This window comes from Panthera tigris, chromosome C1 (assembly GCF_018350195.1).
Source record: "Panthera tigris isolate Pti1 chromosome C1, P.tigris_Pti1_mat1.1, whole genome shotgun sequence".
In the NCBI taxonomy this organism is placed as follows: domain Eukaryota; kingdom Metazoa; phylum Chordata; class Mammalia; order Carnivora; family Felidae; genus Panthera; species Panthera tigris.
In genome coordinates, this window is record NC_056667.1 from 194,554,020 (window position 1) to 194,567,336 (window position 13,317).

Below are 13,317 nucleotides of genomic sequence, written 5' to 3' on the forward strand. Positions count from 1 at the left end.
ATTTATGGAGAAGAAAATGTTGACGAATGTAGAGGATGTGGGGGGTACATATTCAATAGATTTACGTTACACTTGACTAATATCTCGGCCTCCCCTTCTAATTTTAAAGACTATAATATTTAAAATAATGGCCATTCCACCATATTAAAATATTTTTTTTACAATGCTGTCAATTTATAGCAACACATGAGAAACATTGATGTAAAAATATTTGCAATTAGAAAGTAAAGTCAAAATATAGGAATAAAAGTAATATAAAAGGACAGACCGAAAAAAGGAAAACAAAACCCTCCAAACATAATTACTAGCTATAACTTTGAGAGAGATCTAAAAATTATGGAAGCTGAGTTGGCCATTCTTGCTTGTCAGGATAGAAAGTGTTGGAGAAAGAAACTAGATTTTCAATCTCAGTTACTATCATATGTTATAGAAAAGTTTATCCTTTTTTTTCTAATGGAAACTTTATTAGGATTTCCAAAGATACTGAAAATGTACACATCAGTTCCTGTAGATAGGAACAGATAGCATGGGTCTTTCAAGCATCTGCATTAAAAAAAAGAAAGAGAAAGAAAGAAAGAAAGAAAGAAAGAAAGAAAGAAAGAAAGAGAAGAAAGAAAGGAAGAAAGAAAGAAAGAAAGAAGAAAGGAAAAGAAAGAAAGAGACAAAAAAGGGAAAAAGTTGAGAACTACCTTGACAGCAGGCAGTATTGCCTTATATTTGCTGGTCCTTCCCTAGCTGTTCCAGTCTCCTGACCAACCCATGCAGAGAAATGAAGAAACAGTGTGGTTCCTCCTGTCTTTCTCTTTCAGTTCTTCCTTCTAATGTTCAAGTTAGATGAGCACATGACTATCATTGCATCTCTATATCTTCCACTGGGAAGTGTCAAAACTACTGGCCTTGGGAATAGAAGGAAGACCATAAGAGAAAGAGAGGCGGCAGGGAAATTGGAGCGGGCTTGTCTCTATCTTAAAGCCACCGCTGAGCTTACACCACAGTGTTTCGGTGTCTGTAGGGTGGAGGAGGCAGCACGGTGCCTGGCTTCAGCGAGAACTCAGAGAGGTATTCAGGATTCTCTGCCACAATAGGCCGGATCCGTCCATTTTGTTTATAAAAATATTTTGTGCTGTACTCCTGCAGGTAGTCTGGGTGCTGAAGGGTGCTCCGGGGTGGCAGGCTGTGATTCCAGTAGTCAGGGTTGTCGAATGCTTTCTTGGCCTTTTCTGGCACAGACAGTACATTGTTCTTCAGATACCCGGCATTTCCCAACGCGTTGGCAAAGGTGTTGAGGTACAGTGGCTCATTCACATACTCATCCTCTGCCTTGGGTGGACCGTTGGAAGCATTGTGATATTCGGGATTATCCAAAGCTTGAAGGTCTCCATTTTTTCTCCGAGAAACAAAAGGGTTTTCTTCCACAGGGTTCAGGTATTCTGATGGAATACAAAAATATCAGTTAATATCCACTTTCTGGAAAATGTTTATATAGGATGGTTAGCTTCTTGTTCCAGAACAATGAAGCCACAGATTTGTCTTCATGAATTCTCACGAAAACTATTTTGTTGATTACCTATGTTGATTGCTTGGTTGATTACTTTTGTCATATGAAAAAAGAGTAAGTGGGCCAAAACTCTTAGTGACTAAATAAGGCACCGCAGGCCAGAAGCAGAGTTCCTGTCCCCTAAATTGTTCCTTTTTTTTCCTAATTGTATTTTTATCTCCTATATATGGGGCCACTTGTTTAAAGCTTCTGTTTTCTAAAAGTCGGCATTCTTTTTGTTGGAAAACAAGACAATTTATTAGGGTTAAATAGCTTTTAAATGCGAAGAAATTGGAATTTTTAAAAGGATATTGAAAAATCAAAATGTCTATAGCTTAACTCCATGCTAAGATGAATGAAGTGAAGGAATAGCAGTTTTTAGTCTGTGTGGTTTGCTGTGATGCTCATATAAGTAAAATAGATTTGATTACAGATGTTTCATAGAAAGCCTGATGCATAGGAAAAGAAATATCTAAGGAAAAGACTCAACTGATAAAAATACCTGATGGACATCTAACATCATTAAATTGGCATGCCTTACATATGTTTAAGAATACATATGCTTAAGAATAAAGTATAATTATAACATTTACTTCCAAGTGCTGACCATCATCACAAAATAGCAAACTATTAGTTTGAATCATATGAAATGACTGTTTTGTAGGTGGAAACCAGTCACAGAGTGGCTATATTGTATGATTCCATCTAATAAATCAATATGAAATAGGAATTGACCCAGAATTTTCTTTTTAATTTTTTTTAACGTTTATTTATTTTTGAGACAGAGAGAGACAGAGCATGAATGGGGGAGGGTCAGAGAGAGGGAGACACAGAATCTGAAACAGGCTCCAGGCTCTGAGTGGTCAGCACAGAGCCCGACGCGGGGCTCGAACTCACGGACCGTGAGATCATGACCTGAGCCGAAGTCGGACACTTAACCGACTGAGCCACCCAGGCGCCCCAGACCCAGAATTTTTTTAAAGGTTGTTAACCAATACTTTTCTCCTTAAATTTAATTCCACCTCTGTGTATATAGTCTACACATCTACATAGAGTAGACCCACTTTTTGTCCTCTCTTTTCACTGTATCCACAGAAATGACACTTTACCTATTCCTATTTTGGTGTTGGGCCAGGGAAAGAGCACAATTGTTGAGATGCCATCATTCTGAAACAAATTTTCTACCCTCCATACTTAGCTTGACAAGTAAAGAAAAAAAAATCATCAATTCAGGGTTATTTTTCCCTGGATACAGGACTGCTGGATATGGTTAAGTATTTAACATCCTGTGCAAGTTAAAAGATAGTAATGACTAGCCCACAATCATATACAGGAATTAAAGGAACTAACATCATCCTCACAGCAATCCTATGAGCAAGGAAGGACAAGCTGTAGCTTTTCAGTTTTATAAACAGGAAACTGAGATTAAACGATGTATTAAGGATACAACTAGTATTGAACTAGATAGAATTCAGATCTAAAACTCCTATTGAACAATCTCATTCTACTGAACTGTTTTCATTATTGTCCCTAAAGAAGTAGGGAGAACTTTTCACTTGTTGGAATTTGAATGGTTGGAATTTGAACGGTTCTCAAAGCAACTGTCATTTTAAGAACAATGTATGTAAAAACTTACACAGGAGGCAGAATTTGATTTTCCCTACCAGATTCCTGAAAGCGGAGGAGTGTCTATACTAAAATTCTTTAGTGTCTGAGAAGCAGGCTGGAGTACAAAAATCTTTTATGGAAACTTGTATTCAGAGACAAAATCTAGGGAGGTTCTACATTGAGTCTATATTGACTGGCTTGTGTTTTCTTAGAAAGTTCATGTTACTTTTCACCAATGGAATCTACTTATGTATTGTCCTGATTCAAACTTGCATACCATGCAGCTATAAATGGAGGAACAACTCTATGGTTGAGCTGAGGATCTTCCCAGAGAGTATTCTACTTTTAGGGGAATCTGCCAAATCTTCTCGAAACCTACGTGTGTGTCACTACTATCTTACATACATCTAGATAGATAAACTTTACTAGGTTATTTACAGTTTGAACTTAGGGATCCCTTAGTTGCATTTTATAAAAGTGAATATAACCATATAATCAGGAACATAATGGACCCTTGTAGAGAGTCTTAAAGTTTACTTGACACCAAAGACTCTAGGACACAGTAATCTGTTTTAAATAACAATCATCCATCTTCTCCTTTTGTGATGCTGTTTAACATGGAAGGAGAGTGGCTTTTTCAAAAGTGAAATGTCACTTGATTTGGATGTCTAACATTTCTACTACCAGCTCTGTAAAGTTATCACTGTACTTTGTAGAACCACAAACTGAATATTTTCAAGACATGATGGTAGACATACAAGTAAACACAGTGTCAGAACTTTAACATTTGAAATGTGTCATACATCATACAAGAAATCATAATATTCTATAATAAACAAAGTCATTCTGATGACACAAAATTTTAAAGAATTGACCAAATATTTTATTGGTGCCATGAAAATACCAGTCTTTATGATCTCCAATATGAGTCCAATAAAGTAATGGTTGTGAAATCTTGTGATATGTTACCTCACTCAAATATTTCAATAAAGATATGTTTAGATCAGTGCTTCTCAAGCTTGATTATGTATAAAAGTCACATAGGGATCTTGTTAAAATGCAGATTTCTATTCAGGTGGTGTCTGAGATTTTGATTTCTAAAAAATCAGAATGCAATTCTAGATGATGTAATGCTGTGGATTTGGATAGCATACTACATAGGGCAGCACCTTAGGCCTTCTCTGGGTCACAAATGTTACCCAGTCCAGTGGTTTGTCAATTTCCCTTCTATACTTTGCTTATTTGGATGGGAGTGAATTTTGAATGGCAATCATTTCTGAACATTCTGTTTGTACCTTGTTTAGGTTTATCTCGCATAGGGGTCATGTAACCTTCTTCATCCAGCTCTCCTCGTGGGCTCCGTTCTGGGGCAAACACCGTGGGGTCGGCGCTGTACCTCTGGGTGCTGCTATCCTCTGGAACGTGGGGTGCCACTGGCTTGCGTAGGGTACCGTTGCAGCAGGAGTCATCAAAAATCTCGGCTGTAGCCCCCTGAGCAACTGGAGCTTCTGGGATTGTGCTGGTCGTGGCTCTGTACGGCACAGGCACTCCTTGCTCTGCAGCAAACCCCCCGTCTCGGTATACAAACTGGTTCTGTCAATAGGAGAGACACATTTGGATGGAAGTTAGTATTAGGAATAGTTGTAAAAAAAACAACCCAAAGGATATGAGATCTTGTCTTTTAGATAAAAGTCAGAGTGTCTTAATTGAGTTTTTTCCCTGAATGGCTAACAAGCTTGGGTTACAAACACCTAAAATTCCAATTTGGTTTTTAAAGTAAATCATGGGGAAACAATTTGGAAATAAATATTTAAATTTTACTGACCACCTAACACATGACCTAATAAAAAGTATCTCATATTATTTCCCTACAGTTGCCAATTTTTTATATAAAATTCATATTTCGTGACAAATGGAAACACTATTGATTGTAGACAGTCGCCATTAAGAACAGAAGCACAGTGATGCCATTTGGATGATGATATTTCCTTATTGCCTTCTCTTCTGTGGTCATTCTGACTTTGAGTCTCCAAGTACCTAACGAGAGAATCTTCATGGAGACTCTGACTTTTTCGCACACAACCTGTAATCATGGGGAGAATAAAAGGTAACCTCCTCAACCAGAAGCATAATTTATGAGTCCAGGTAAATCCCTCAGGTAAAAATCAAAAGCTGCTGTTGATGCATGATATCTCAACTTTGGATTATCTCCTGAGATAAAACATATCCACAAAGCCCAGCTATATAATCTACAGCAAATTATGAACTCACTGTTGGCAAAAGCAAAATGAGGAAATTATGGAGAGACAAGAGAGAAGAAACATGATAAGCGAAGACCAAAAATACAAAAAAGATGAAGGTTGATTGTGAAATACTTACTCCTGACATGGGGGTGTAGGCAGGAGGAGGGCTGTGTCCAATTTCACTCTAATAGGAAAGAAAAATGGAATGATGGATATAATAAGAGGTAATATGAATGAAAAGAAAAAAAAAAGCCGCATGAGTTGTATGAACCAAAGAGGAAAACATGCACAACAGTGAAGTTTGCTAAATGGTAAAATTTTTATGCATCCTGACTACACGTGAGTTTATTTATGTGTTTTGAGAATATGAAATATTTTAATTCAATCCCTGAAAGAAAAAAATATACAGAAAAAGTGAAATTTTTAAATGGATTAAAAACTAAGTTGACCATGAATATTTTTCTGATTAACCCTAGAAGAAAGATAAAGACAGTAAATAATTAAATATAGTTTTAAATAAAGAACCATTTCCTTCCTTACATGTTATATGACTGAAATGGCCACATGCCACAGCATTGATTTTCCCTTGTAAAAAGAAACTTATCTAGAAGGAGATAAAAGCAAATTTCAATTTTCCTTGAATAATTTTTACTATCAAGTTACATTTGTTTTTCACCATTTCAGCAAAGGGTCAACTTCTTAGTCTTTCCTTTAAAAAGGTGCATACTATCAAACCATAAGAGATTCTTAAATACAGAGAACAAACTGAGGGTTGCTAGAGGGGAGGTGGGTGGGGGGATGGGTTAAATGGGTGATGGGCATTAAGGAGGGCACTTGTTAGAATGAGCACTGGGTGTTATATGAAAGTGATGAATCACTAGCTTCTACTCCTGAAACCAATACTACAAGGTATGTTAACTAACTTGAATTTAAATAAATTAATTAAAAAACTAAAAAGGTACACCTATTTTCTCTTCAAAGAGTCTTTTTTTTTGTAAGTTAAAAAAAAAAAGGAAGGAAATCTTGGAAAATTAATTCCTTTCCTGGAAATATGCTTTATATATATTATTTTCATGTATTTAGAATCAGTTAAAATTAGACTTCACTTAAAAAAAAAAGGTATCTGGGGCTCCTGGGTGGCTCAGTTGGTTAAGCATCCTACTTCAGTTCAGGTTATGATCTCATGGTTGATGAGTTCGAGCCCCACATTGGACTCTGTGCTGACAGCTCAGAACCTGAACCTTGCTTCAGATTTTGTGTCTCCCTCTCTCTCTCTGCTTCTCCCCCATTCAGGCTCTGTCTGTCTGTCTCTCTCTCAAAAAAGAAATAAACATTAAAATAAGGGCATCTGTATTCTTATAACTTAATACTCCATCCTATGGGTTAAAAAAAGTGGATACAAGAATATGAGAAAATATTAAGGACAATATTCCTTGGGGTAAATAGAGCGGGTTATGTGAATATCAACACTGTTTCTTAATATACATATCCATTAAATACAATTTTTGAGAACCTTAGTCTACTAAGCCAGGCCCTTTTCTAGACACTGGAGATCATAAATAATGCAGGTAAAAACAACTGATGTTATGAAGCTTGCATTTTCTGCATACATGTATGAAACTTGGCTAAGTATTATTCCAGGCCAATGTTTTTACAATTTAGAAGTTCATAAAACATTCTAAGCAGAATGTGGTTCCATGGAGATTAACTGTTTAATGTAAATTAATAACAACTGGATAACACAATTTCCTATAATTAACTGGACTAATCAAGGGACAAGGTCTGAACTCCTACATTAAGGTTACATTTCAACTCTCCCCATAACTGAGTCATCTACATGATGGCATAGAAAATATTAATCTCTTTCCTTCTCTAATGACATAACTAGAAACGTATTGAAGATCATGATATGGAAAAGTAGAGATATATTTAATATGCTATACATAGGAGGTAGTATTGTCTAGTAGACACATTGTTTTATGATTTGTTAGCTATCTTAGCCCCAGTCCCAGTTACAAGTGATGTGATAAGTCAAGAAACATCTCAGACCCTCATTTTTATCCTTGTCCTCTGTCTTACTCTTAGTGAATACAAAGTAAAATGGTATATATAAGTGAACTTTGTAAGCTCTGCACTACTAAGCAAATGAAGAGGATATAAAAAATTAAATATTCACATATGCTAAATCAGATTTTTAAAGTCAAGCAATCAAAATGCCAGAGCTACTCATCAAAGACACATTTAAAAATGTTTCCCTGTTCTCTACATCACCTTAAATACAGGTATATTTTGTTATCCTTTAGAAATGAAGCTAAATACATTTGCTCGTAAAATTTGAGAGGAATTTGCTGCCAGTGATATGCAAAACAGAGGGATGGTATGGGAAAAATACAGCAACTGCCTAGTGGAACTTTATCATATCATCAACCTTGGTCTTGTCCTATCATTCAACCCTGATTATTGAGCAAGCATTTAACGAATATGCTGGAGATACAATTAGGCACCAGGAGAGACATGACCACTGGCCTTTTGCAATTTACACTGAATGATCAAATATTACCTGAGATTATTAGAAGAAAAGGCAAGAGTAAAATGAAACTGCGGTGACTTTATTTGAATTCTAAGATTACATATTAGAAGAAAGGTATTCCAAAATATTAGTAATTACTGCTGTTCCTTTGGCCTCTAACCTTCCAACAATTGCTGTACTGGTTCGTGTTTGACTAGAATCACAGCTTAGGAAACAGCACTGACTGCTGTCCATTTTGCATTTTATAAAACTTGAGGGATAGATGATCAAAGGAACAAGTTACAAGTCATTCTTCATCAGGAAATACTTTATTATATATATTCATTACGTGAGCTGGACTGCCTTCAATTGTAAAGATGTTGTGTTAAAAATAACTAGATCTGTTGAAGAGAGGCCATGCCATATTAGAATGCAGGCACTGTCCCTGCTTTGACAAGTCTTTCCGTCAGCAACCTGCCAAATCTATATCTGGACACACTGCCAGATACCATCACAGTAATAGGAGTGTCTTCATGCTTTTCCTAGTTTTCTGCATTAAAATGGAAAAAAAATGCTAGGCAAAGTCCCTTAAGCATTCATTGTTTTTAGGGTTACTGGCTGCTTTTTATTTTTCTGTTTTCATTTTTTTCATTTGCTTTTTTTTTTTTTTTCTTTTCTGTTTTCCATGATAAAAAGCACCTCATTCATTTCCCCCTGGAAGGGCAATGCAGCTACAAGGGAACATCTGTGAGGCCAATTAGCTGGGCTGGAAATGTGATATAATTGTTGTTTAAATATATTTAAATTACATGTTAATCACTATGTCATAATTTATAGGCTTTGAAAATAACTTTTTGTACTTGAGAGCCAAGCCAGATTTTACTTGTTTTTGCTGTTTTTAGTTTATAACAAGCTCTTCTCATTTCCCGCCCCTCTCCCCCCAATTCCCCACACTTGAAGAGCTGAACTTTTAATATCGGAAAGAATGACAGCTGCAAGTAAATTGGTGGAGTAAAAATTAAGATCCCCATAGTCAGAACGAGCTGGAGTGACCTTAAAGTTTTAAGCAGAACAAAGCAGTGCTCTCAGTTTAAAGGCTTTTGTTTTTTCATTGTTCCACTTTCTGCTGTCCATCAAAGCCCAGCTTTGTGGATCTTCTGGAAATACTGGGTGCATCTGTTCAATTAGCTAGTGAGGGGATTTACTGTCAGTAGGACAGAGATAGAAAGAGGTTGGTTATAAACTGGCAGGTGATAGGGAGTTTGTTTCTGGTGGGGGGATTTGTAAGGGTGATAGAGAGAGTCAAGTTTAATTTTGTGGCCCTGTCACTGGGACATTGTATGATTAACTTGGACTGAAATGCCAGAGGTTATAGGGAAGGCAAACATCAGCAAATGTATCAAATACAGTGTTAAATGCACTTTACATACATCATGTCCTGAAATTTATCTTTCATTTGAATGATAAAAATGCAAAACTTCGTCTTATTACATCCACTGTATTTCTCATATTTATTGTGTTCATTAAAACATTATATTGTTAAATATTATCCCTGGGAAATTTTAAACCAGATGGATTTCCTCTTTAATATTTTTTAAAAAATATGATACAAATCTATGTTCTTAGGAAACTAACAAAAATACATACTTAATGACTAACTTCTACCTAAATTAAACATGCACTTAGGGGTGCCTGGGTGGCTCAGTCGGTTGAGCGTCCGACTTCAGCTCAGGTCATGATCTCACAACTCGTGAGTTCGAGCCCCGCATCAGGCTCTGTGCTGACAGCTCAGAGCCTGGATCCTGCTTCAGATTCTGTGCCTCCCTCTCGCTCTGCCCCAACCCGTTCACATTCTGTCTCTGTCTCTCTCAAAAATAAATAAACATTAAAAAAATTTTTTAAAAACCATGCACTTAATGAGAGTTTTGTTTGGTTTTTTAACTTCAGATAATTGTTCCTATCAATATTAACTATAGGAATAAAGTTTCTAGGGCCAAGAAATACGCTAAATCCTTTTAACTAAAACAGAGTGTGTCTCTGTAAGATGTTACCAATTCATCAGCACTAATTTGTTACCAAAACACTTCCACATGTAACTATTAAGGATTCTCAATCTTTTATCTTCCTTGTCACATATTCTTAACACTCTGATGGGCATTTTCATATTTTTACAGGTCAGGTAGTAGACAAATAAAATGGTTTTTGCATTTTGTACGATTTCTGATGTATGGGTGTAGCATATATTTTTTTCACAACTGAGTTCAACATACAGAGTTTGAGACATCTATTTAGAATCTTCATTTTTCATAAAGCTGGAATCCAGAAGAAAGCAAACAAAATGTGTCCATAGACAAAAAGCCAGTAAGAACTGAGAGAAACCAAACAAATCTAGGCAGCTGGCTCACACACACACACACACACAGGCACACACACGTATGTATATATAAATCACACAAAACATCTTTCGCTTATTTATGTTATGTGTTTATTGGCTAATGGACTCATCTACCTACTTGGTTTGATTCTGTGAGATGCTGCTTTTTGGATCAAGGAGTAGAAACTTCCAGTTAGAAAATAAAGTCATGGGATGTAACATACGGCATGGAGAATATAGTCAATAATACCATATTAACTTTGTAAGGTCACAGATGGTAACTACAATTTATTGTGCTGCTCATTTCACAATGTATACAAATGTCGGTCAAATCACTATATTGTACATCTGAAAATAATACATATTGTATGCCAATTATACTTCAATAAAAAAACATGGATGTTGTTATAGATATTATTTTAAAAAGTTCTATGTGTCTTTGATAATCAAGAAAAAAAGCATTGGGAACATCATGAGAAATATAAAACTATACTCCAAATTTCAGAATCAACCATAAAGCAAACTTAAATATGGGATGATTCACACTCGTTAATAAAGAAGAAGAAGAAAAAAAAGAATCACCCGGAAGAAAAAAATTAAAAAATAAAAAAAATTTAAGTTTTTACTCTCTAACTCACAAAATAAATAAATTAGCAATAATGATATAATAAATAAAAATATATAAAACCATATAATATTAAATAGATAAACAAATAGTTAATAATAAGCCTGTGATTCAGTTGAAGGAATATTAACTTGGGCTCTTATCCTTTGTTCAGTTTTCATTAACCCTGGAACATCTTATCCCTCTTGTATGTCTCATCTACTCTATTACTGAAAAGAAATTTTAATAAAGGGAGGGTATGAGTGGAATCAGTAAATATGAATGGGAGACAATTCAGAATTTACAAAGTATAGAGGCATGGTGCCTTTTATCAACATTAATAACTCTACTCTCCTAACTCAGATCTTGAAGTCCAATTAATCACAATGTGTATTCTATTTTGTAGATGAATAAATGACTACTTTTAGGCCAATTGAGAAACAGGAAGAGAGACCATACGCCAGGGACTATTTTAGGTTTTATTTATTCTCATAACCTTTCAAGGTACATATCGTTACTAAAAATCATGATGTCCATTTTACAGATGAGAAAACTGAGGACCAGGGAAGCTATAAGTTCCTCCCATGTACACACAATCATTAGTGGCTATCTAAATCTATTACCCTTTTATTATGCCACATGTAGAACCCCTCTCTGCCCCTGCACAGTGCTTCAACTCTTCTCTCACATGAGTTCTCATGGTTTCTTTTTCTTATGAAAAATTAATTTCAAGGAGGACTTTGACTCACTAGCCTTAGCCATAAAATACTAATGATGCTTTATAGTACCACTCCTCCCAGCTTATTTGCATTTTAATGAACTACAAGGCCTTAAGCTGAAAAGGAAACTATAAGTAGAATGTGAAGAGCTCATAGAGGAGATGATGGATAAATAGATACAGATAGATAGATAGATAGATTCAAAGATTTTCTGTGACAGCACAATTGCTTATGATTTATTATTCCTACTCCACGGCTTAGTCAATAAATTCCTCTTCCAACTTGACTAAAGGTAAGTAAACTATTATATCTCCAAGAAATAACTCCTATACTCTTTCCAAATATCCATAAAACAAGAGGATATTCCCCTTTAAAATATTCATGGCTAGATGAGTCAATAAAATGAAGCTGAAAATTCCTCATTTTGTACCTTGTTTCTTTAAGTCTTTGCTGCTGTTATATGAAAAAGTCAAAGGACATTATTAGCACAGTCAAAAAAGAAAGGGTATAAGGAAACATGATTTTACATAAGTGCCAACATTCCTTAGCTTCATTCAAGATAAACAATAAGACTTTTGTCACCCTTCTTGAGATTAGTAATCACATAGAATTTATATCTCTTTATCCTGGTGCATATTCTAAATTTTTTTGTTGGTTGTTTGGTTGGTTGGTTTCTGGCAATTTTCTTTTGCATGTCTATATTTCTTTTCAGAAGTGTGTTATGGTATTTAAACATTTCCTAGTTATCACTTAGCTTCTAGTTAACACATGCTGCTAGAAATCTAAAGAGAACTTCTATGAGGTTTCTTAAAGACCTCTTACCAGTTCATTTCAGTTAGAAAAAGTATGGATATTTTTCCTAATTTTTTAACCTATCCATAAGAACATCTGGTTCAATTGCAGTATCTACGTTTAAGAGTAAAAGTGAAATCATTAAGAGTTTACCATGTCCAAATTCTTGGGAAATCTGACTAAGTCTTCAAGAGAATCCTAAAATTGCCTCTCTGCTTGAGTGTTTCATAACCTAACATCATGAAGATTATTTAATGAAGACATCTTAGTACACAGACAATGCATTGAGGTCAGGAAACTCTGAAGACAACAACACATAGTCCTGGAACAAGTGGTCACCTGTGGGCTTCTGCCATGAAGGTTGTATTCTTGAACTTCTTGCCACTATGCCATGAGACCTTCAACAAACTCCTTAATCTACTGGGCCCCCAGTTTATTTATCTCTGAAAAGAGAAACTGGACTATGGGATAGGTAGTGAGAAAACGCACTTTTAACTGACAAATTATTTGTATATAAAATGAATATTCTGCCTTAAGTCTACACCATTGTTAAATACTGTAAAATGTGATTAACATGATAGTAAAAGCATCTTATACACTCTTCTTACTTAAATCTTTTCAAAGTATATGAAGCACCTTTTCTTTCTTTTTTTTTTTTTAATTTTTTTTTTCAACGTTTTTTATTTTATTTTTGGGACAGAGAGAGACAGCATGAACGGGGGAGGGGCAGAGAGAGAGGGAGACACAGAATCGGAAACAGGCTCCAGGCTCCGAGCCATCAGCCCAGAGCCTGATGCGGGGCTCAAACTCACGGACCGCGAGATCATGACCTGGCTGAAGTCGGATGCTTAACCGACTGCGCCACCCAGGCGCCCCTCTTTTTTTTTTTTTCTAAATGGAGTATTTATAAAGTATTACTTACCCTATATAC

The 13,317-nt window shown here is 35.6% G+C and overlaps 1 protein-coding gene across 1 annotated transcript in view; it reads right to left on the minus strand.

Annotated features, from left to right (window-relative positions):
- Positions 1 to 677: 677 nt before the first annotated feature.
- ERBB4 (erb-b2 receptor tyrosine kinase 4) overlaps positions 678 to 13,317 on the minus strand; it is a 710,253-nt gene continuing 697,613 nt past the window's right edge. The window contains exons 26-28 of the mRNA XM_042993912.1: positions 5,525 to 5,572; positions 4,441 to 4,738; positions 678 to 1,430 (exon numbers count right to left, since the gene is read on the minus strand). Of these exons, the coding sequence (XP_042849846.1) occupies positions 985 to 1,430; positions 4,441 to 4,738; positions 5,525 to 5,572 (792 nt within the window). The 3' untranslated portion in view covers positions 678 to 984. The remainder of the gene's footprint in view (positions 1,431 to 4,440; positions 4,739 to 5,524; positions 5,573 to 13,317) is intronic.